The sequence below is a fragment of the Sturnira hondurensis genome, unplaced genomic scaffold (assembly GCF_014824575.4).
Source record: "Sturnira hondurensis isolate 20B ecotype Veracruz unplaced genomic scaffold, ASM1482457v3 Scaffold0022464, whole genome shotgun sequence".
NCBI classification, from domain to species: Eukaryota; Metazoa; Chordata; class Mammalia; order Chiroptera; family Phyllostomidae; genus Sturnira; species Sturnira hondurensis.
In genome coordinates, this window is record NW_028095095.1 from 2,349,965 (window position 1) to 2,372,859 (window position 22,895).

The window sequence follows — 22,895 nt, forward strand, 5'->3', positions numbered from 1 at the left end:
TCTCGCACCTCCCCCGGCCGGCGCCGCAGCGCCCTCTGGGAAGTGTAGTTCGCGCCTGCGCCCCGCAGGCCTCCGAGGCCCGGGGTCTCTGGGCGGAAGCAGGACCACCCCTCTAGGGAAGCGAGGCGTGGGACTGGCCGCGGTGCGCCCTCCTCCCGCCGCTTTTCTGCGGTCCGCGCCCCCGGCCCTGCCTACTCCGCGCCTTCCCCTGGATCTCTGTCGCCCGGGTTGCAGAGGGTCGCGCCACAACCTGCGGGTGGGGGAGCCAGCGACGGGAACCGTGCCGGAAGCTGGGAGCGAAGGCTGAGTCCGGGATGGCGAACCAGGTAAGGCGCGCCGGGACCCCGCTGTGAGCTAGGGACGGAAAGCACTAATGCACTCCTGGGTCGGTCACCTCCCCGAGCTCGGCGCGGCCCCTGGGGGCGGCGGGTAGAGCCTAGGAGCCTCCGACTTTGGGATCCGGCAGTACGGGGCCGCGCGGCCCCGGGTGCGCAGGACGTCGTGCGCTATAGTCCAGTCCTCTGGTGACCCCTCCCCACTACTCGACTCCAGTATACACCTACAAGGAGCGTCTCTCCACCTTTGGAACCTCGGTCCTTTGGGATAATCATCTTTCTCCCTCGGCTTGGCCTCTTAATTTTAATTAATTGTAAGTTATCCTGGGAGGGGTGGGCAGGAAGGCCTCAGGAGAATGAGTAAATCTGATACTTTTATTACTGAACGGACACCTCGCTTCTGCTTTGGGGGGTGGGGGAGACATATTACTTTTAGGTCCATGCCCACCACTCCCAGCCTTAATCCTATAGGTAAAGTGTACAGCTCCGAAAGCTGAAAGGTAAGCCCCATCTGTCATAGCCTGGGCACATTTCGGACAAGTTATGTAAGGGTGCTAGGAAAACCGGGTGATACCGGTGGGGAGTCGCCACACGTTCTTCTTGGTGGGCTCCTGGAGCGAGTTCTGTAATCAGGGTGGCACCTGAGCTTGGGCCAATCTCAGGCAGCCGTAGACTCCATGGTTGGGGGGTGTAGCATGGGGACTGGGTCTGGGGCAGGCTGTGTCCAGGTGGAGCAGTCACTGTGCTGGATCTCGGTGTCATTAATGCCCTACAAACTCTTGGGAGGAAGGAGCAGCCAGGCTTGTTGGGCATTGTGGGAGAGGGGCTGCTTCCCTTGCAGGTTTGGCAGTCCAGTTAGCGGTCCAGGAACACCTGTACTTGGAATGCCCACTGACCCCACGAGGAGGCTAGGGCCTCGTCTTTCCAGTTTCCTCTTCTAGAAAATGAGGGGTTGGACCACTGATCTTTCAAATCCGATGTTCTGGGAGCAGTGTTTGCTCACACTGTATAGTCACATGGAGAAGGTGGCCAGGAGTGGCCTTGGGGAGCAGTAGGGCACAGTCAGATGGAGAGGAGCAGGGAGGGCCTCCTCTCTTCCTGCCTGGTGCCACCCCCAAAAGCCCAGGGACGAGTGAGCAGGCCCACAAGTTGGGGGGCAGCAGGGTGCAGGGTGTGATCTGGGAGCCCAAGCCTGAGGCATGCCTGGGGAATGGGTCAGGCTGGAAGGGTGGGGAAAGATGGACCGGGCCTGTGGACACCGAAGCTGCTGTTTTCAGGCTGGGCTGGTGACACCGTGGAGGGGTGTCCTAGGAGGACCAGCACGGCAGCAGTGAGCCAGTAGGCTGCTTAGTTACAGCAATCCTGGATCAGCCCAGAAAGCTTCTATCTCGTTGGTTGAGGGAGGGCGGTGGTCTGAGAGCCCAGAGGGTGAAGTAGGGCGGGAGGAGGGTGGTGGGTCCAGACTGCAAGTCAGAGACGGGTTTATTTGGTATTTTCACCCTCATTCTTGCTCACTCCCTTGCACACACACCTCTCACTTCTCTGCTTTTTGCGGGGCAGAGGGAGGCCACTGATGGGATGCCTACCCTGGCCACAGTCTGTTTTTGTTCCCATTTTATAAGAACTTCATCATAGAAGAGTTTGTTTTGAGGCCGCAGTGGTGAAAGGCCTGGGAGCTATGCCTTCCAGGTGTCTAGAAGAGCTGGGTATATTAGCTGGGTGATAAGGAGGCGCTTGGAGTGTGTGGGAAAGAGCGCAGGCTGTGTAGCGGGAGGTGGCAGGCTGTCACCTTAACACCCACCTGCAGCTGGGTGTTAAGCAGGCGAATTTGGATGCAGTAACACTAATCACAGCACTTACTATGTCCCAGCATCTGTTCCGGGCACTTTTCCTGTATTAACTCACTTAATCTTCCCGGCATCCCCGTGACGTAGGTTGTGATCCCAGGCTTAGAGATGAGTTTGGAGACGTGCCACAGACAATCTGAGGCAGAGCAGGGACTGGAAGGCCTGCAGCCTGGCTCCTGAGGGCAAGCCCCAACCCTCGCACCATCCCCTGTCTGTGCCCAGAACTTCGTAACTGCGGAATCAGGCCAGTGATAGCACCAGCGGATGGGAGTGGGATAGGCACCCGTTACTGAAGGCACCGAAGGAGAGATCGATGAGCTACTTTGTTTCCGCTGGAAATGGGCATGAAATGTTCACTGCTCCTTCAAGGTCCACAGCAGCCGACTGATTTCTAGTTTGTAAACACGCTGTCTTGGACCACTGGTGCCTGGGGAGAGGAAGGGGGCCCAGGGGCCATTTCACCAGGGGAGTTTTTGTTCTCAGGGGATCAGGCAGTTGCCACCCAGTCTCTGGGTGGCAGGTGCCACTCGTCCATGACTGGACGGCATGTCAGAATCACCTGGGAAGTTTGAAAACGCCTATCTCTAAGTGCAAAAAGCAGTAAACCGTGATTTAGTGGACCTAGGGTGAGGTGGGAAATCCGAAACGGCAAGGTACGTCATTGGAACCTCAAAGCCCTTTGATTTGTCGGTTCTGTTGTGAAGAGCTGCTGATGGGTGAGGCCAAGGGTACCGAGTCTTTTCCAACTGGCTCACTGCGCAGGTGCTGTGTGCCGGCTTGAGCTGGCTCCTCCGGCAGCACCAGGCTCGGCTCTGCCCGGCCCTTGCTCCCTGTTCCCGCTCCAACCAGGGCCGCGCCATGTAGCGGTGGCTACAGGATCATTCCTTGTGCTCAGGACCCTTACCCATCACCACCTTGAACAAATCTGTTTAAATGTTCAGCTCTTATCAAGAGGGCCATTAGAAAACCGAATGTCGGGTGCTTGGTTTCCTGTTTACCAACCTCGTTGTTACTGGTTGTGGTCACTGTCAAGCCCAGTGGAAGGGGAACCACAATTTCAGTCCAAAGGCTGGAGCCCTAGACTTGGCCCCAAGGCCGTCTGCCCACTCGGCTCACTGCTTCACCCGTCCGTGCTTCAGACCCTTCCCCCCTCACGCAAGACAGATGTGTCACCAGTGCAGGGCTGTTTTGTTAATCAGATAGGAGATCTGAAGTGCTCTGAAAAACATGTCAGAATCACGCCTCTGCTGACCTGTGGGCCCCTCAAGGTCAGAGCCCGTGTGTGACATGTCTCACTTAGCAGCCAGTATGTAGGTGTTAAAGTTAGAGAGGGCGGAGGAGAGAGGCAGGCCGGGGAGAGAGGCAGCCGGAGCCAAGGGGCTGGCTGTGTGGTGGTTGCGCGCCACACACGTCTTAATGGATGTGTCAGGGAAACCACACGTGCAAAGGAGCAGCCACGGGCCCACGAGCCCTAGCTCTCGTCATCAGATAGGGAAGTGTCCCAGCTGGCTGCCATTCACAGCACGGCCGGTGTTCCATGGAGAGGGGCCTGGAGGGGTCAGCTAATGTCCCCGGTTGGGAAGTGGCCTTGCTAGAAAGGTGAACCCTGCGTAGCTCAGTGTATTTGTGCCGTCAGCCTGTTCCCTGGATCAGTGTGGACCTGCCTAGCCAGCTCTGTGTTGAGCTTCGGAAGGTGGAGAAGAAATGAGCCTCCAAGTCCATCCTGGGTGTAGGGGTGTCTTGGGTGGAACTCTTGATTGGCAGGATCAGATGTGGGTCCTCATACCCTTGGTTACTGTTCCTACGGAAACTGATTTATAGGGACCACGCCCACAGGGACAGAGAGATTAGTCAGAACGGCCGATTCTTTCATATACAGTGGTTTCCCCTCATCCCTGTGTCACATTTTGCAGATTCAGTCACTCAGATTCTGGGGGCCCCAGGTGTCCTAGGCTCATGGCTGCATCACTCCAGCCTCTGCTGTCACGTGCCCGCCTCTTGTGTCCATGTGTCTCTGTTTTTCTTTTTCTTTTTTTTAAAGATTTTATTTATTCATTTATCTTTAGAGGAGAAGGGGAGAGGGAGAGAAACATCAATGTATGGTTGCCTTTCATGCATCCCCTGCTGGGAGCTGGCCTGTAGGGAACCAGCCTGCAACCCAGGAATGTGCCCTGACTGGGAATCGAACCACGATCCTCTGGTTCGCAGGCCCGTGCTCAATCCACTGTGCTACACCAGCCAGGGCCTCTGTTTTTCTTACAAGGGCACCAGTCATGCTGGGTGAAGGGCCCTGCCCAGTCCAGTGTGACCTGATTTTAACTAATTACGTCTGTGATGACCCTAGTTCCAAATAAGACGACATTCACAGGTGCTGGGGTGAGGACTCCAGCATCTCACTCCAGGGATGCAGCCGACTCCCGTCACTGTCCCAGGAGCGTGAATCTCCCTGTTGCCCCTTTGCCTGGTCCTGTGTGTCTGGTGTCCACCCTACACTCGCTGCGCCCCGCTCCCCGGTGTGCACCTGGCCTCAGGGGAATGGAGCCAGCCAACTCCCCGGAGGTTGTGCCCACAGGTGCCCATCGCCTTCCAGGACCTGGCCGTGCGGTTCTCGGAGGAGGAGTGGCAGCTGCTGGGGGAGGGGCAGCGGGAGCTCTACAGGGACGTGATGCAGGAGAACTACGAGGCGCTGGTCTCCCTGGGTGAGGAGCTGGCCATGCCCGGGGCCCTCTCTGGGGAGGTGTGGCTGCAAGGGGAAGGGGGGCTTCCAAGCACCAAGCACACCCAGAGTCTCCCTGGGGGGCCCCTCACCCCACCCCCTGCCAGGCCTTTAGTCTCCATTTACGAAAGGAACAGCATTTGAGGTGGCTTTCGGCTGAGCTGGTGGCCTCACTGATCTGTAGTGCCATTGTCATCTCTCTGGACTACACGAAGGTTCTGGATATACTGTGGTGGGGTGCTAAGAAGCTGGGGAGACACTGAGCAAGGTGGCCTCCGAGGCCCTGGCGCTCGGCGGTCCTTGGGGTTTGGGTGGCCACAGGAAGACGTGTGAGCAGGTGTGTGGATGTGTGGGCGCCAGGGTTGCCTGCATGCTCGCACTTGGCGGGCAGAGGTGAGCTTCTGTTCTAGGGGGAATGTCTCTCTTTTTTTCTCAGGGACAGCTGAGCTGGCCCCCCTCTCCGCCTTCCTGTCTCCTTCTGAGCCTGGCAGAGCCAGGAGCAGCAGCAAAGCCCGTGAGGGACAGGCGCCTCTGGGGGGAGGTGCCCTAGGTGAGTAACCTTGTTGACGGAGGCCAGGCCCCTTTGGATGTCCCAGGCAGCCTGGGCCCTGGTGGACTCATTCTTGTCCTTTCCACCATGGGATCCTTAGCCCGTAGCCCCTCTCCTCACTGGACACTGTGACACCAGCCCTCCCCACCTTGTCAAGCTGGTGGCCCCAGCCCCACCCTGACCTGTCACCCCTCGTTCCCGTGGGCTGGTGCACTTGTCGGTGGCGTGACCTGCTCAGAGAAGCTCGGAGCTGCCATTGGACTGTTGGCCTCGGGAGGCCCCTTTCTTGCCCCCCCCCACGCAGAGCCCAGCTACAGCCCCTGAAGGTGCCCCCAGGCCTGGCTGACCCGTGGGCATGTCACCAGGCCTGAGCCCGGGGCCTCTTTATCTGCCAGCCACGGGTCTCCCCTTTGCTGCTGCTCACGTGGTGGGGGGACCACACGAGGCACTGGTGTGGGTGTGGGGGTTCACTGTGGCCTCTGGGCAGGAGGAGCACCCCAGCACAGCCTGCACCTCACCGCGCTGGTGCAGCTGGTGAAGGAGATCCCGGGGTTCCTGTTCGGGGAAGTCGGCCCTGAGAGTGGGGGAGCCAGCCCCGACGAGGAGCAGCCGAGCCCTGAGGGTAAGTTGGACAGCAGGGCAGCCTCTGCCGTCTGCAAGGGGGAGTTCAAACTGTGGCAGCCCCTGTAGCCGGTGCCATGTGGCTGCCTACTGCTGCCAGGCCCCAGGTGGAGTTGCCCCATTTCCTGGGCACCCCTGCCTCTAACACGTGGGTAGGTGATATGACAGCGGCTTCTGACTTTTCTCTTAGTGGTTTCTACATGGCTTCACCCACACCCTTGTGGCCCCGTCACGTTGTGCCCTGCGTGGCAGGTGAAGCCAGTGTCTGTTCTGTAGGTGAGGAAGGGGAAGCTGTGCCTTGTCTAGTGGCCAGTGGGGACAGAGTTCCTCCTCCACCCCGAGCTCTCCTGCCTCCCCATTCTCCCCTTCCTGCCCTGAGCCCTGCTCACTCCCCTTCTCTTCTCAGGCCTCACCTCCTCGGGGGGTCTGTGCCCACCAGCCCGAGCCTTAGGGCTCCTTTGAGACTGTGGACCCGCCTTTCGGAGCTCAGGGTGACAAGGCAGAGCTTACTGCCGTCCTGGCCGTTACTGGTGGAACCTGCCGAGGAAGGGCAGGAATGGGACAGGGTTAGGAGCATCTGACCCACTGCTGGGCTTGCATTTCAGCTCCTGGTGCCCTCCCCCTCCTCCCCGCAGCAGCCTTCACGATGGAGACTTGTCCTCTCCAAGGCCTGCTCAGCTGCCCTCCAGACCCGCCCGTCGGCCGGCCCGGTCTGGCCAGCACGCCCAGCAGTAGCTCATCGTCCAGCGGGTCGCCCGGAGCCGGGGGGCAGGGAAGTCCCCTTCCCATCAGTGAGTGTGACCCAGCGGGGCAGAGCCGCAACCCTGGAGTTGGGGGGGTCTGGACCCCACACCCTGTTCATTTTCTCTAATACTTGTCGCTAAATGGGCACGGCTCCCTGGGGAGTGGGACAAGCGCTCTGCCCCCTATCTGTGGACCAGCGAGGGGGGCGGTGCTCAGTGCCGTGGGGCCCTGCTCCTGGAGCCCTGCATGCTCAAGCTGCATGTTCACGCTGCATGTTCACGCTGCTCATGCTGCGGGTGTGAAAGTCAGCCATCAGCCTTTCTTCGGGGTCTCACTTCATTCTGCAAAACTCTGGCAGAGTTTGCCTTTGCTTGAATGTCCATTTTTATTAAAAAACATTTTAAATTAATGTGGGATAACATCAGCACTCCTGAAAAACATGCCCCGTTTCGCCTGTGGATTCGGGTGTCACCGGGCAGGTCTGCTCTGGGGTTCCATGTCCCCACGTTTGAGAAGCTCCAGTGGGGAAGGGGGTCCTGCACGTTGAGGTTGCTGCTGTCATTTGTGGAGCCCAAGTCCGAGGCTGGAGTTGGGGGAGGGTCCCAGGCATTGGGAGTGAATAGTCTTGGGATTTACAGTCACCGGGAGGAACAAGGAAAGGGCACCTTCCCCAGGCAGCCCCCCCCCCCATCAACACACACAACAAGCCTGAAAGGAGCTGGCTTTGCAACCAGATGAAGTTCCCATGACTTGGCTGCCCCCTGGGGCTTGAGGGCAGGAGAGGTCCATCCCTCTGTGGGCACCAGACCTGGGCACCTCCCCAAGGGTCAGGAGCAGGGGCTGGAAAGACCTTTGTGTCTCTCTTGCTGCAGAAGCTGCAGACACACCAGGGCCTGCAGAGCAGGAAAGCCCTGGAGCCCCAGGCGGGGAGCGCAGCCCTCCCACTGGCAGCCCGGGCAGAAGGAAGAGCCACAGGAAACAGCAGAGGGAGACTCTGGGGGCAGGTGAGAGTCTGGCGCTGGCCCTCCCATTCTCCTGCACAGGCGAGGGGGAACCTCAGATGCCCGTCCTTCCTTGGCTGCCACCCTCAGGGCTGCACTGACCCTGGCTGATCTTGCAGGTCCCACGGGAACCTCTCCTGGGAACAGCCCCTTGCAAGGCCTCATCAACTGCCTGAAGGAAATCCTTGTGCCGGGGCCCCAGCAGCCCGAGGCAGCCCCATGCTTGCCTCCTGGCCCTGGCCTGGCCCTGGCCCGGCTAACCGGGGTGGGGCCGGGGCCCGGGAGCCCGCCTGGTGGTGGCAGCGGAGGTGAGTCCAGGGGGACACGTCACAGGCCAAGGTTGCTGAAGCCCCTGAAACCCGAGTTGGCTTTTTCTAGATACTTCCCTCTAAGTGGAGTGTCTTCCCAAAGGGTCGCCCCCAGCTTGGCTGCTCCTGCGTCCTCAGCATCATATTTCTGGGGCCGGGTGGCTTTCCAACAGCAGCGACTGGGCAGCTGGTGACGAAAACCCATGCAGACCCAGGGCCCTTTTGTGTTCTTTACTCACCTCCACTGGGGACCAGGAGGAGGGGGTGCTGAGTGCCACTTCACCTCGACACTGGGTGGGGCACTTGGCGTGGCCTTGGGGGGTCGGGGCAGCGTGGTGGGGCCGGAGCACCTGTCCTGGAGTCTGGAACCTGTCGGCTGTGCAGATGGAAGGCTCCCGGAGCCTTGGGGCCTAAGATGTGGGACTTACTGTTCCCACCTCAGAGGGCTGTGTGAGGCTCAGGCACAGCATGTGTGCGTGTGTGCACGTGTGTATGTGTCTGTGCACAGGCTGGGCCTCCCCCATATATGTCCCGTTCAGGGTCTACAAACAGCAACCCAGCTGCCGCTCCCTGGTTTGCACTTAGAGACACACCGTGCACTCTGCCTTTGTCTCCCATCCCTTCTCTGACCTGTCTGGGAGGCGTGGGGACAAGTGACTTTACACCTGCCACCAAGATGACACTGGCCAGTGCGGGATGACCCAGCCCTCCAGATTTCTGGCCCTGACCTCTTTACCTGCCTACCTGGGTTGTCCACTTCTTATTTGTCCCTGAGACGGAGGATGCCCAGCTAAGGGGGAAAATGTGTTACTATTTCCTACAGTGAAGACGGAGGCAGCGTCCAGGGGTTGTCCCCTCCAAGGTCTGCTGAACTGCCTGAAGGAGATCCCGGTGGCCCAGGACGCACACCCCAGCCCTTCAGGAGTGGGGGACCCACGGCCGCCAGAAGATTCAGGGGCCTGGAAGAGGACTTCTGGAGGTAAAGGACAGAGGCTGGGCTGCATGGGCCCTGGACATTGTCCACTCCTTCTGCTGCTGCTGCTCCAAGCAGGGCCGTGGGTGACCCTCTGCAGTGTGACATGCAGGCCACATGTCTGTGTGTTGTTCAGAGTGGCCAGGAGTCGGGGATTGTCACCATAAATGGAGCTGGTCACACAGGAGGTGACCCATCAGTTCATGATCCTTTCCCAGACTGGCTCTTAAAGTAGAAGCCACAAATTCCAGAAGGAGGTGGTGTAGAGGGAGGGAGACGGGGAGCAGAAGAAAGACCTTCCGTCCGTAGACATTCAGGGCATTAATGCTGATATTGGGGCCCTCATCTGTGTGGGCCGAGGTAGGATTTCCACACATGGCAGCTCACCTGTGCTCAGTGGCTTCTCAGGAGAAAGTTGAGTTGAGACAGGTGTGCTGGCCTTGGGGGAGGAGCCTGATTTGGGGCTGCCTGGGGAGTTCTGTCCTGGCTCCTGTGGAGGCGCCCCAGGGGGAGGGGGCGGGGGGGAGGCTGCCAGAGGACGGGGACTAAGAGTTGAGCCATCTGCTGGTGGCTGAGTGGTGACTGCCTCAGAGGTGAGGCTGCGGTGGGGACCAGCAGCCTCGGGAGCCCCATCCTAACCCTCGAGGGCCCCATGAGGGGCTTCCCACAGGGCCCAGACCCCTGCAGACCCCTCCTCCCTGCCCTGGTGCTGGCCGAGTGCTCTCTGTGAAGATGGAGGACAGCTGGGCCCAGAGCCCCACAGCGCCTGCATCCTGTCAACTTCGCAAGCTGCCCCACAGCCCCTGTGCCACTGGCAGCCAGCGGGGCGACGGAGACACCAGCAGCATCCGAGGGGCCAGCTGGGGCCCCGCAGCTCAAGGTGAGGCCCAACTCGTGGGCTTGAGTCCTGAGGGGGGTCTCACCCCCGCCCCCAGCAAGGTTCTGCATGCCTGAGGGGAAGGAGCAGGTCCAGGGCACGGGGGAGAGCCCGGCTGTCCTCCCCAAGCAGTGAACCCCATCCTTTCACCCACACCCTCCTCATCCTGGCCTCGCCCAGGGAGGGAGCCCTCCATTGGAAGGACCTTCATCTGCAGAGGTTTCCTTGCTGTCAGGGCACTGGCCACTGCACAGAAGTAGGTCTCCCCACCGGCCCCAGGACCTGGGGCTACAGTTGCTGTCATCTCCCCTGTACAAACAGAGCAGATCTACGGCCCCACAGGAGGGTGTCCTGTCTGGTAGGCTCCCACGCTGGGTGCAGGACTTGGCCCCCAGTAGGAGGTGGGCGGGGCAGCCAGCCAGGGGCCAGGCCAGGGGACCTGCCAGAGGTGGTGAAGGGCCGTCTCCCCTGTCCCAGCCAGCAGTGCCTCGAGCTCGCCCCTGGAAGCCCTGGAGGCCTGTCTGAAGGGCATTCCCCTGAGTGGGTCGTTGCCTCCCCAGCCGCCGGCCTCCTCTTGGTTCCGGAGCCCCCAGCTGGGAGACACCGGGTCTCCGAGGCCCGAGCTGCAGCCCCGAGGACCGCACAGTCAAGGTGGACCGGGCCCTGGACTGGGGTGGCGATGTCCTGGGAGGACAGTGGGAGGGTCCCCCCTCCTTGTCCTGGGCCCCTTCGAGTGCACGTCCTTCTCCCTTCCCACCGCTGCCCCCCGTCATACCCGCCCCCAGACAACTCCCAAACTGAGTGGGAGCCATTTACGCTTTCCCTGCCCCCTGCCTGCTCTAAGGGCTCTTCCTCACCCTCCAGCCCCAGGAGGCCGGTGGTGGGGCCTCATGGGGTAGTGCGCTGTGGTGTGCTGATCAACGCCAGGAGTGCCCTGACCAAAGGGGAGGCCCCGGAGGAGGAGCCTCCGGGGCAGGTCTCGGGCGCCTGCCTGCCCTCAGCTCAGGGCCCAGGGGCCTCTTCCCTAGCAGCGGTCCCCTGGTGCCAGCTGTGCTGTTCCCTGCAGAAGCGGCGGCCGGGCCCCTTCTGGCTCTGGGCCTGCAGGGCTTCATCAGGGATAGCCCTGCCCGCCCCCCAGGGCCCCGCAGCACCCCCACCAGCTGCTCCTCGTCCAGCAGTACTGACGGGGACCCCGATTTCCAGAGCCCCGACGGCAGCCGGGGGCGCAGACCTGGAAAAGGTGAGCTGGCTGGCCTGAGGCTCAGGGTCGACCTGGGGAAGATGGGGGCAGCCCCGCCCACCGTGGCATCCAGCGCACCCGGTGGGGACCCTGTGCACAGTGCTGGCAGCAGAGCCGGGGCACCCAGACAGGGTGACACAGGACTTGTTTGGGTGGGGCACCTGTCAGGACAACACTTAAGATCTCTTAAAAAATAAAAAGGGTTTTGGGTTTTTTTTTAGCGTCAAATCCTTCCTTATCTCAGCCACAAAGAAGTAAGTGCCTGGGACATCAGGCTGAACTCTGACTTGGGAAAAGAACCATGTGGGGTTCATGTAAAACCATGTTAAAGAGCGTGTTGGGTGACCCGTGTCTCCCAAGGCCCCTCTGCGTTGAGGCACCCGTGGTGAGCTGTCACCTCTTTAGAATCTTGCAAAACTCTCCAGGGCTCCTCCTTGACCTTTTTCTCCCCACAAGGAGAAGCACAGGCCTCGGTCTGCTGTGTCCACAGAGCCTGGCCCCCGGGGCTCCCGTGTCCTGGCCCTCTTGCTGCTGGTGCGCAGGCCCTGGGCTCAGCCCAGACTTTGCAGCAGGCTAGTTGGACCCATGGGACAGTCCCAGGGCCCTCCAGTGTCTGGGTGGCCTGGATGCCTGCACCCTACCAGGGAGCAGCCCCTTGGGTGTGGGGACTTTTTCTTCCCAAAACATAGCCGACCTTTCTTTGAAAGTTTTGGTTTTAAATAGCTGATAGAATCACATGGTCTTGTTCAGAAGCCACGGCAGGTTAGGTAAGAAAGGTGATGTCACCCTCCCCCTGCCCCCCTCCAGCACTTGTGGCCCTCCCTGAGCCACCGCCGCTGTGGGCTCTCACCTCCAGAGTCATTGCGTGGCTGCGCTGCTTGTCCCCTCACGCAAGCGGTGGCGTCCTGTGCACCACTCCGCCACCGTGCTCTTTGTCTCCACGTTGGTCTTTGACGTCGGTTCCGTCTCCGTCTCGGACGCTAGCAGCAGCCCTGTGCTCCAGCAGCTGCGCGGTCTTCCCGTGCGGGCTCAGCACATCTTTCTCCTGCTGCCTCTGTGCATGGACCTTGTCTTCGAAGCAGCCCAGGCTGCAAGGAGATTTCACACTGCCCTGCAGAAGCCTCCAGCCCAGCTCCCCTGTGCTCTCTGTCACCCCAGAACTCAGCAGTGCTCCCTGGGGAGCACCACACTTGGGGTTCCCCTGGTCGACACCTGGCCGTCCCAGCCCCACCTGCCGGCCAGCGCTCTGTCGCCTCCACAGCTCTCAGTAGAAACGTGATTGTTGCAGTTCGGTTGTTTCCTGGTTGAACCGAGTTAGTGTTCCTCTTCCTGGATCTCCCCTGTCACACCCAAGAGGGCGCCCTTAGCATTTCCCTGCTGGCCCCAGGGCCTTCCTGTGGGTGAGGCTGGGTGGTGGCATCTCTCACAGGGGTGGCACTGGGTGTCCTGACCCTGTGCCTGCAGCCAGTCTCTCTCATCACAGCCCCTTGACCTGACTTCCAAGCAGGCGGCGAGATGGGTTGGCCCAGCTGGAGCCGCACCAACACGGGCTGGGGGCCCTGTACTGCCCTGACAGCTCCAGCGCTCTGTGCCTCCGCCCGTGGGCCCAGCTGCCCCGGACTCGGTGCAGGCGAGGCCTCGGAGTGCAGAGGCCAAGCCCCGACTAAGGCTGCACACGTTGGTTTCCACAGGGATCTCAGTCGGAAGTGCCCCACTCCAGGGCCTGGAGAATTGTCTCAGAGAGATACCTGTGCCCAGGTCACAGCCTGCCTGGTCCTGGTCCTCAGCAGGGGACAGAGAACCCCGGAGAATGGAGCCCAAGAGCTGGACGGCAGACAAGGAAGGTAAAGCATGGTTGCCTGGGGTCTGGGAGCAGGAAAAGGTGTCCAGTGCTGGCGCCCCAGGTGCTGTATCCCCCAACCTGGCAGGTCCACATTCACCCTAGAGATGAAAAGATGCTCTGGGAACGCCCCGGGGCAGAGGCTAGTGTGAGACCGGAAAGCCAGGGGCTGCCCATCTCTGCGTGGGGTGCAGTCAGGGCAAGGCCCTCGGCTGCCGAGTTCAGGCCTGAGCCCAGCCTTGGCCTGGGAGGAGGGTCTTCCCATGGTGGCTGTGCTGACCCCATGTGCCTTGGTGTCTGGCGAGTCACTAAGCTGCGGGGCCCCGGGAGTCTAGGGGGTGGGTCTGTAGATCCAGGAGAATTACGTGGCGGGCGTGTGTGCTGCTCCCGGCACAGCAAGGGCGGTCCTCTGTCCATTAGCTTCCTTTCCTCAGTGCTGACACGGGCCCTGCAGGGCTGACAGGCCTCTCGTTAAAACAGGACTGCGAATCGAGGCCTGTGAGCCAGTCAACCTCAGGGGGGACGCGGCCCCCAGGAGCCCGTGGCCAGCCAGCCCACAGGCTCTCTCCTCCAGCAGCATCCCTGCCTGCTGCCAGCAAGGGCTCAGAGACCATGGGGCCACCCGGCCAGGACCGTGGAGGTGGCTCCAAGATGGTGAGCTGACACCTGTCCCCAGCACTTCCTGGCATGTTTCCCTCCAGATACAGTCTGTCATGAGGAACCAGGTCCGCCCCCCCTCTCTGTGCCTCTGTTCCTCCCCGTCATGCACCCCTGCCCCAGGCTGCACCCCTTCCCTGGGCTGCAGCCCTTCCCCAGGCTGTGGCTGAGCACAGAAGCAGTGGCAGGGCCCCTGCCGCTCTGGCACACAGTTTAACCTGCTGCGGAAGCCTGCCTGCGGCTGGCCGAGGTGCTGGGTGGCTCTGCCCTGTGTGGGGCTTCTAGTGCCCCGCTGGACAAGAGCGGCCTTCGGGGCCCTCCTGTGGGCAACCCGTCTCTGCTGTTGACGACCGGTCTTGGGAGAGCAGGGCAGGAGGGCCTGGGGCCTGGCTGGGACCGGCTGCTAGTGGCTTTTAGGGCCTTCAGATTTCTGGAAAGTTCCCAGCTGGCTTTCCAGAGGGGCCGGGGCCTAGCCGGGCTCTGGCTTCACTTCTGTCCGCCGTCTCAGCAGAGAGGGTGTTTGGGGCTACTGGGGTTTGTCTGCAGCCCTTGACTGGGCTGTGTGCCTGTTCATTCAGGCAGGAGCTCCTCCTCCCTGTCAGGCTGGTTCACAGAAGGGTCTGTCGTCACTTGCCCAGGGGCAGCCACCACGCCCTCCCCGCTTCACTGCCTGGAGAACTCTCTGAAGGGGATCCTGCCCGGGCGGCCCCTGCGCTTCGCCTGCTTGGCCGGCCCCGGCCCTATCCCCATCCCCAGCCCCAGCACTGGCTCCAGCTGCAGCTCCAGCTTCAGCAGCTCAGAAGGAGAAGACCCAAGGCTGGAGCCTGAGCTCTGGCAGCCCCTCCTGCCTGGTAAGCTTCGGGGGGAGGGAGGAGGCAGGGAGCCGTGCCCCTGGCTGGGGCCTCCACCCTGACACCAGCTTTGTGATGCAGAGAGGGACCCTCTTCCCAGCAGCAAGAGCCCCCGCGAAGGCCCGAGGACCGCAGAGCCCAGGGAGCGCTTTGGTCTCAGTGCAGGTGAGCCTGGGGTCTCCTGGGAGGGGCCTGTCCCCAGGAGGCTGGGTTCTCTGAGTCTCACCTGTCACTTTGCCCGACTCTTGCCAGAAAGTTCTTTACTTTTGTCATGCTCAAGTTCCCCATGAGTCACATCCGAGAGGGAAAGTGGAGCTCTTGAGGCACAGAGGGTTCCAGAAGTGTTAAGTGAGTGTGTTTAATTAGAAAGCCTGGCAATGAACTTGATGGGTATGGGGTATAATGTTTCGTGCATAGTATGCACACATTGTATATGCTTAATGATGTTTGTACACACACACACACACACACACTGTTGTGAGGCCCTGGCCTGTGGACAGTGATGCTCTTGTCCCGGAAGGCCCAGGGCACGCACCCCCGTCCCCCACACTTCTCAGAGAGAGCCCCACTGATGCTCCACCTCCACCCCCTTTCTGGGGCCAGGTCCGGGCCAGGCCACTGTTTGCTGCTGCCTGTGATCACAGGATGTGCTTCAGCCACGCCCTTCAGAGCACTTTGAGGACGGGCCTCAGCACCCTGCGCTTGCGGGGCATGCGGCAAGGTCATGGGCAGAGAGAGAAAGTGTGCTAGGACCTGGGCTCCTGTGCCTGTCACTGTCGTGCTGGGGTGTCCAGGGCTTGGCCCGTTCACTCTTTATTGGCTAATTTAAAATGTAACAGCAGGAATCAGGACACAGAAAGGGAAAAGTGGGGGTCACTCAGATGGCCAGTTATCTAGGGCACGCTAGTTTCTGGACGAGGGGCCCTTATAGAGTTGGGGCAGCCTGGCTCCTTCCCCACCACCACCTAGTAGCACTTGCATCCTGGCCATGTGTGTACCCCAGGTGGCTGTCTCTGGGAATGGAGGCCTCAGCCATCCAAAGCTAAGTGTCAGGGAGTTAGTATGTATGCGTGTGGACGTATGTGTATGTGTATGTAACGATAACAATATTCATTGTTAGTTTGGCGATAAACAAAATGCTAACAGTGAGATTCATGCACCTGGGAGAGCTTAGAGGGTGTCCTGTCAGAGAAGCTGGAAACGCCGCCTGCTACCCAGGCCGCCTTGCTTCTCGGGCCAAGCCTGACCTAGCCATTGACCCGGCAGGAAAAGCAGAGGAGAGGACGGGGGGGCGGAGCCCAGCTGCCCAGGAGAGAAGCATGCTTGGAGGCCCCGGGCTGGCCCAACCCCCCGGGCAGCACTCAAATAGGGTGGGGTGATTGATTGGTCAGGGAACAGGGCTCCCTTTGAACTCAGGCTGGTGGCCCCATGCTGTCCTTGGCTTCTCTGCTGGCCCAGGCTGTTCCTCACTGCCCAGCGGGGCTGGTGGGAAAGAGCCCAGTGGGCTGGGCACAGGCCGTACATTCCCCCATGGCCTGCAGGGTACCCCCAGCCTGTCCCCTTGGAGCCTTGCTGGCGTGGGACCTGCACATCACAGCCCTCCCCACCTGCTGTCCCTGGCCCAGCCCATCACACAGGCCCTCCTGGGCTGTTTGGCCAGAGTCAGGCTCCCCAATGGACTGAATGTGCCTGTCTTGCATCCCTATTACCGTTATTTGAGAACTTAACCATTAAGTTCGATGTTTTAAGATCATGTCCAAATAGTCCCGTGTGAGAATGCCTCTGTCGAAACAGCACACAGGCACACTTGACGTGTTCTGTGCTCTCTCCGCAGGAGCGGCTGGGAGCCTCTGCCCTGCCCCTCGGCCAGAGAAAAGGCCCGGGCCAGGGCCCTGCCCGCCTCTGGGTTCAGCCCCTCAGCCCCCGTCTCGGAAGCCCAGGATTAGCGAAGAATCCGGAGGCCCAGGGCCTGGACACAGAAGACCCAGTGCTGCAGGTGAACCTGTGGGCGCCCCAGCCCCTCAAGCTGTGGGGGGCCCTGCAGGCACAGAGGCGGGCATGTGCACGGCCCCCCAGCCCCTGCCCGCTGCTCAGCCAGCCCCTTGTTGCAGGGTCACGGCTCGGTGGGGTGGGCAGCGGGGGATTGTTCTTCACGCCCTTCCGGCTGGTCCAGGTCATAGGTCGGAAGAGTCTCAGCTCGAGCTCACCCCAGGTTGCTTATTTCATGTCAGTGTTTTCTTCCAGAAGTGGCTGGCTTTTCCATAAAAGCATAGATAGATGCCTTTCAGAGGCGGCACAGAGACTGAGGCGTGTGCCAGAATAGATGCCCCCAGAATCAGTGTTTGGAGTTTGAGTGGACCTCAGAGAGCAGATGTGGACGGAGGCCTGGTCTCGCCGTGTGACCTGGCCGCGGCATCCCGAGGGCTGTGAGAGGGGCCCCACCTCGGACCTGGCCTGAGGGAAGCTCCTCCCTAACTGCATTAGAGATGTGGGCTCGGCCCCCTGGGCCTCTCTGGGACACGAAGAATGGAGACCCTCGTAGGAGGCTGCAGGGTCGCCTGCTGTGGCCGTCGCTGCAGGTGTGGCTGGTCTGTTAAGAGCAAGGCTGGCAGGCGTGCGCCTCTCCCTCAGACAGAAGTGTGCCTGCCACAGCAGCAGGTCGCTTGTGCTCGGTCAGGTCCTTCTCGAACGTGGGCAGTGGGCAGTGGGCTCCTGCAGCCCCTGTGGCCCCTCCAGCCCCACCCTTTCCTCCAGCTGAAGCCCCTGAGGGGCACACAGGAGGAAGGAGCCAGGCTGGGCCCAGGAGGACGAGGGAACTGCGGGTCTGCCCCGCCAGCCTGAGGTGGTCACAGGTTTTCTCCGGGAATTGCCTGAGGTGGAGACCAGTTCCGAGGGCACTTAGGGTGAAGGACTTGGTGATTTTTCTTGAAGTAATTTAAGACCCAACACCCTCTGGATCTATAACTGCTGGATGTGAAGGACTAAAGTCAGGGAGGGGGGAACCCTGCTGCTTTGCTTTTGACCAATCACCCCAGGCCCCAGGTCGGACTGCCCCCCACCCCCTCCCACGCCCCTCCCACCCCCCCACCCCCCCGGGGCGTCTTCCAGCCCCTGTCCATGGCCTTAGGCACTCTGCCGAGGCTTCTCCAGGCCCTGCCCACGGACTCCCCAGGGCAGGTTTAGGTGCCATTTGGTCCCCCAGATGGCGCAAGAACCTACTGACCATTTTCCGAGAAAGTCCAGTGTCCTAAGAAATCTTAGTTACTGTGGAGACCCAGTCTGTGGTTTTATCCTGCCCACGAGTTTGGGGAACAGTGGGGAGACGTGGCCACTCTTGATGTCGTGAGCATTGTCGTCAGTACCTCTGCAGCCTGAGTCGGTTCCTTCCCATGTAATGGCGGACCTTAGGGAGGTAGAGTGCCAATGCGCTGATTCAGGGGCCCCCTGGGGAGAGAGAAAGGTCGTGGCAGCCTGAAAACGCTCATCCCACATCCCTGCCTTGGTTTTAGCCCGAACTGAAGAGAGGCCACTTCCCAGAGGCCTTCCGGAGCTGCCCCCCATGGCCACCGTTTCCCCTGCTTTGCCACCTGCCTCCCCACGGCCACCGTGTCCCTGTGGGAGTTCCCTTCGGCAGGAGCTCCGCAGCCTCAGTGCCGCCCTCTCAGAGAAGCTGGATCAGCTCGCCACAGCTCTGGCAGGCCTGTCTCAGGAAGTGGCCACAGTGAGGACCCAAGTGGGTCGGCTGGGGAGGCGCCCGCGGGGCCCTGGGCCAAGGAGCCAGGCTTCCTGGCCATGGTCCCTTCCCCGGGGACCTCACTGGGCTCAGCGCCCTGCTCGCAGACACCTGCTGTACTGGGGGCAGAAGGGCCCCACCAGGCCAAAACCAAAGATCCTGCGGGGCCAGGCAGAAGGCTGCAGGGCTGGCGACGTTCCAGGCCTCTCCCGGGGGACACTGCCTTTGGTGCCTCAGCTGCCTCCAGACGCCCCCCAGGCAGAACCTTCTGGAACCAGCTCCAGCCCTTCCCAGCATCCGCCATCCTCAGCGTGCAGCCGTGCTGTGCTCACTGTGCACCCCCAACTCAGACACACAGGGGGCCCCCAGAGCCCCCCTGCCCCTTCTGTGCCTGCTGCCTTCCCTCCCCGGATGGCCTCTCCTGCCTCCAGTGCAGACGCAGAGCCCCCAGCTGCAGCGGCTGCGCCACTGGAGACCCCAAACTGGCCCAAGGACCCAAACGGCCTGTTAGCAGGGGTCCAGAGGGCCCTCAAGGAGGAACTGTGGGGTGGAGGACTTAGGAACCCAGGGTGGATGGCCCCTAACCGTGTTCATCAGCTCAGCCCTGAGGGCGCCCTGTCCCCAGTCGCCTCTCCTAGGGGCCAGCCAGCCTCCACCTGCCGCTCCAGCCAAGCCTTCCCCATTTCAGGGCTGTGAACAACTGGGCGTCCCTCCTGGCCTGACTGCCCTAGACTCCAAGATGTGTTTGCTCAGTGGGGCCGCAGCTTGGGGTGCATTCCTCAGCCACACCTCTGACTCGCTCGGCTCAGATTCATTCAGATGTTGCTTCTGTCCTGTCTTTGCCGCCAGACTCAGAGGCCGGAGGTGGCGTACACACCAGTGCACAGCACTTGTGCCCAGGGGTGCCATGAGGGCCCCCCTTCCCAACACCCAACCCTCCTGCTCTCAGCGCCGGGAAGGCAGGGCCTCTCACTCTCCTGGTGGATACAGGCAGAGATTTCCCTTGGGGAACGCTCCACTCCTTGGTCTAAGTCGGATTTGCCCGTGCAGATTCTAAAAACTGCAAAGGTATTTGCTAAGGGATGGGACCTTGGCAAAAAGGGACTTGGGGGGTCCACACCAGGGCGTGGCCAATAGGTCACCAGTCCTGGAACAAGCAGGCATGGCAGGCAAGGACACTTGGGGCCAGTCCAGTCCAGGTGGTCCAGATTTAATCGGACTACAGGAAGTTCAATTTTTTTTTAAGAATGTAAGTCATAAAATGAGTGGTAAGATGCTTCATGAACTGCAGCCATACTCATCCCACAGGTCCAGGGCCATGTGGACCAAAAACGTTCACGGTGGTTTGCTGAAACCCTCCCAGAATCACTGGGGTGAGGCATCTGCAGCTCAGGGCTTTGGGGGTGTGTCCCACACTTTCGCCCACTGTATGAGGAAATGTCGCTTTGCTGGGAGAAACGGGGGCCTTTCTGAACTCAGGAATTCCAGGGGTTTGGAGGGGGAGGGCAGAGAAGGCTCTGCCTCTGCCTGTCACCATCCTGGCAGGTAGCCCAAGGACAGTCCCTGGCTGGCCTGGGCACGGGCCTTCCTTCTCTATCTGTGTTCTTTCAGCCACCTGCCAGCCAGAGGCCACTGCAGGTGACAAAGGGAAGGTCCCGTTCCCGTCTGTCAGAATCAGAGCAGGGTTCCAGGGCTCCAGGCCACTCCTAAGGGGTCCAGTGGAAGGGAGTCCACGATGGGGGCAGTGTCTGTGACACCCCATGACATCACAGCTGCCTCCAAATGGAGTCGGCTCATTGACTTCTCACCTTTCTGTGCCAGGGTTTCAGACGTGGCTTCTGTCAACAGCCTATAGTTGGATTTGATTCGTTAATCCAGCTTGACAAGACTTTTTCTTCCTTCCTGGGTCCATTTACATATAATAAAATTACTGACGTGTTTGGGTTTGGACTTGCCTTCTCTCGCAGATGTTCGTCCCACTAGTTCTGGGGGTTTCCCCCTTCTTTCTTGCCTTCTCTTGTGCCCACAGCGTTGTGGGTTGTGTCTGTTTTCATGCATTCCATTTCCCCCTGCGGACCCCAACATTTAAAGACCTGGAAGGAAAGCATCCCAATCTACAGTCGTGTTTGGGAGATGTTAGCACACCTTTTCCAGGAATCAGAGTCCTAGGAAGGCTCTGAACAATTCCACCAAACTGGCTGGACTGGTGAGTGAGCCGAACGCTGCTCTGCAGGACGACAGAGTGCGTGTTCCTTCTGAGCAGATGCAGAACAGTCACAAGACTGGACCATCTAGTAAACCCTGGGGGGAGGTCACACAAATTTGGAAGTATTTTACTGCATATGTTCTCTGACCATACCGTAGCTTTTAAGCTAGAAGCCAATAAAAAAAAAGAGACATTTTCAGGTAAGAATTATGCTCCTAAGTAACCCGTGTGTCAATGAAGAAGGGAAATACTTTGAACTGAACTATGAGGAAGTACCACATGCCAAAGGTGGAGGGGGAGCTAAGCCAGTACTCAGAAGTGGGGGGCCCTGAACAAGTGTGTGACAAGGAATTCCGCAAGGAGGCACACGGCAGCAAAGGAAATCAGAAAGAGTTGAGGGACTATAAGCAAAAATTTGTGAAATAGCGTCCGTGTATTAGATATAATCAGGAAAGCCAACAAGAATTCAACAAAAAGCGGAATTGACCCACTTGTGCTATCATTCACCAATTTTTAAAAAAACACAAATGACTAATCTCAGGAACAAAGAGGTGACCGCGCACTACTACAGACCATATAAAAATTAAAAGATTTCAAGCAACTTTGCCCCCAAAATTGTTTTTATCCTCACCTTGGGACATGCTTATTGACCTCAGAGAGAGGGGGAAGGGAGGAGGGAGGGAGGGAAACATTGATCAGCTGCTTCTCACTTGTGTCCTGAGTGGGGCCGAACCAGCAACTCAGGCACGTGCCCTGGCCAGGAAGCAAACCAGCGACCTTTTGCTCTGGAGGACGACGTTCCAACTGAGCCACACCAACCAGGGTGTCATCAGTATATTTTTAAGTTTCCAAGAGAGTCTGTGTTGAGAATTATTTTTGTTGGCGCAACTGTACAACCGTTTCTTTGGGGGCCTTTCCCCGTTTCCCTTCAGCCCTTCTCCCTGCTTACTACAAAGGGCCTCACTGCACCGGCAATATCTCATGTACTTCTTTGCGGAGATATGTGTAGAGTGCCGGGCCGTGAAGGGATGAACGTGTACGTGTCTTGTCACCAGATTTCTCTTCCTCAGGCCCGGGCGCTGCGGGGAGGGGCATGGGAGCGGCATCCTTGGGAGATGCGCCTGGAGCCCAGGTGGGCTGGCCGCAGCCTCACCACACACTGCTCTCTCTCACGGCCCTCACATCACCTCGCTGGAATTCTCGCTCCCCCCGTGCCCACTGAAGCCCATGCACTTTTCTTGCTGTCCACCTACCAGAAATACCCTTCCTCAATTTTCACATTTTACTTGACAAAGTCCATTTGAGCAGCAAAGTCCAAAGCTGGTGCCTCCTCCCTAATTCCTGCAGTGAGAAGCGGTGAAGTAACGATAACCGCTACTATGTAATAAGCACCTATGGTGTCCAGGAATTCTCGAAAAGGTTCAAGTGAATGGGAAATCCTGAAAATGGCTGACACACAGTAGGTCTCACTGAGTACACAGCAGGACCTAAAGGCTGTTCTTACACAAGAATTCCAGAACATTTAGAGAAACAGAAACATTGGTAGGCCTCCCAGTGTTTGGGGGGTCAATGTTGCTTTCATGTGAATCGCAAGCTCAAGCTGCTGGGCAGCACCTTCGGAGGGAAGCCAAGGAGCAGCGGGGGCTGTGGGCCCAGCACTCCTGTCCCCCTGCCTTAGTGTAACGAGACCAAGGTCCACTCAGCCCCAGCTAGAGCTGCCGGATCTTCCGACTTTTCACAAGGGAAGCTGGAAGCCCAGATTTTTGTGTGAAAGGCCCAAGTATTTAAAATATGGCCAGGGCAACACAGTGGCCCCTGTGTATGGCCAAACTGCCACATTCCCTGGGACCACCTACTCATTCGTGGCCAGGAAACTCCGAACTCACTGCATTCACGCCTTCTTCCCACCCCTTCCCTTGCCTCTCACCACCAACAACAATCTTACTGTAATGAGAGAGCAGAGACTCAGGAAATGAACGCCCTGCTCCAAGGGCTCAAACCCAGGACTTCTCGCTCCAGGTTCAGCTCGGTCCCCATCATCCCGCTGCCCCCCTTCACTGCCAGCCAGCCAGCTTTCCCCGCTGCTTGTGCTGGGGAGGCCCAGCCGTGGAGGGAGACATCCAGATCGAACACCCATCCTTAAGATGTAACAACTTGGCCCTGGCTGGCATAGCTCAGTGGCTTGAGCACAGGCCTGCGAACCAGAGGATCGTGGTTCAGTTCCCAGTCAGGGCACATGCCTGGGTCGCAGGCCAGTTCCCTGCAGGCCAACTCCCAGCAGGAGACATGCGAAAGGCAACCATACATCGATATTTCTCTCCCTCTCTCCTTCCCTTCCCCTCTAAAGATAAATAAAATCTTTTTAAAAAGATGTAACTTAAGAAAAAAAGTCATAT

The 22,895-nt window shown here is 59.6% G+C and overlaps 1 protein-coding gene across 2 annotated transcripts; it reads left to right on the forward strand.

The window, feature by feature from the left end:
* Positions 1 to 78: 78 nt before the first annotated feature.
* On the forward strand, positions 79 to 20,497 carry KRABD3 (KRAB domain containing 3). 2 transcript variants are annotated; one of them, XM_037035554.1, is made up of 18 exons: positions 79 to 326; positions 4,755 to 4,881; positions 5,335 to 5,448; positions 5,936 to 6,070; positions 6,705 to 6,860; positions 7,686 to 7,817; positions 7,934 to 8,122; positions 8,946 to 9,101; positions 9,766 to 9,975; positions 10,450 to 10,623; positions 11,039 to 11,212; positions 11,434 to 11,466; positions 12,904 to 13,056; positions 13,533 to 13,706; positions 14,288 to 14,560; positions 14,642 to 14,725; positions 16,395 to 16,556; positions 18,070 to 20,497. In XM_037035554.1, the coding sequence occupies exons 1-18, from the start codon at positions 315 to 317 to the stop codon at positions 18,987 to 18,989; spliced, it is 3,378 nt and encodes a 1,125-aa protein (XP_036891449.1). In that variant the 5' UTR covers positions 79 to 314; the 3' UTR covers positions 18,990 to 20,497. The 2 variants fall into 2 exon arrangements, with proteins under 2 accessions (XP_036891449.1, XP_036891450.1); XM_037035555.1 differs by lacking the exon at positions 11,434 to 11,466 and having other exon boundaries at positions 81 to 326; positions 14,348 to 14,560.
* The last annotated feature ends 2,398 nt before the right edge of the window (positions 20,498 to 22,895 follow it).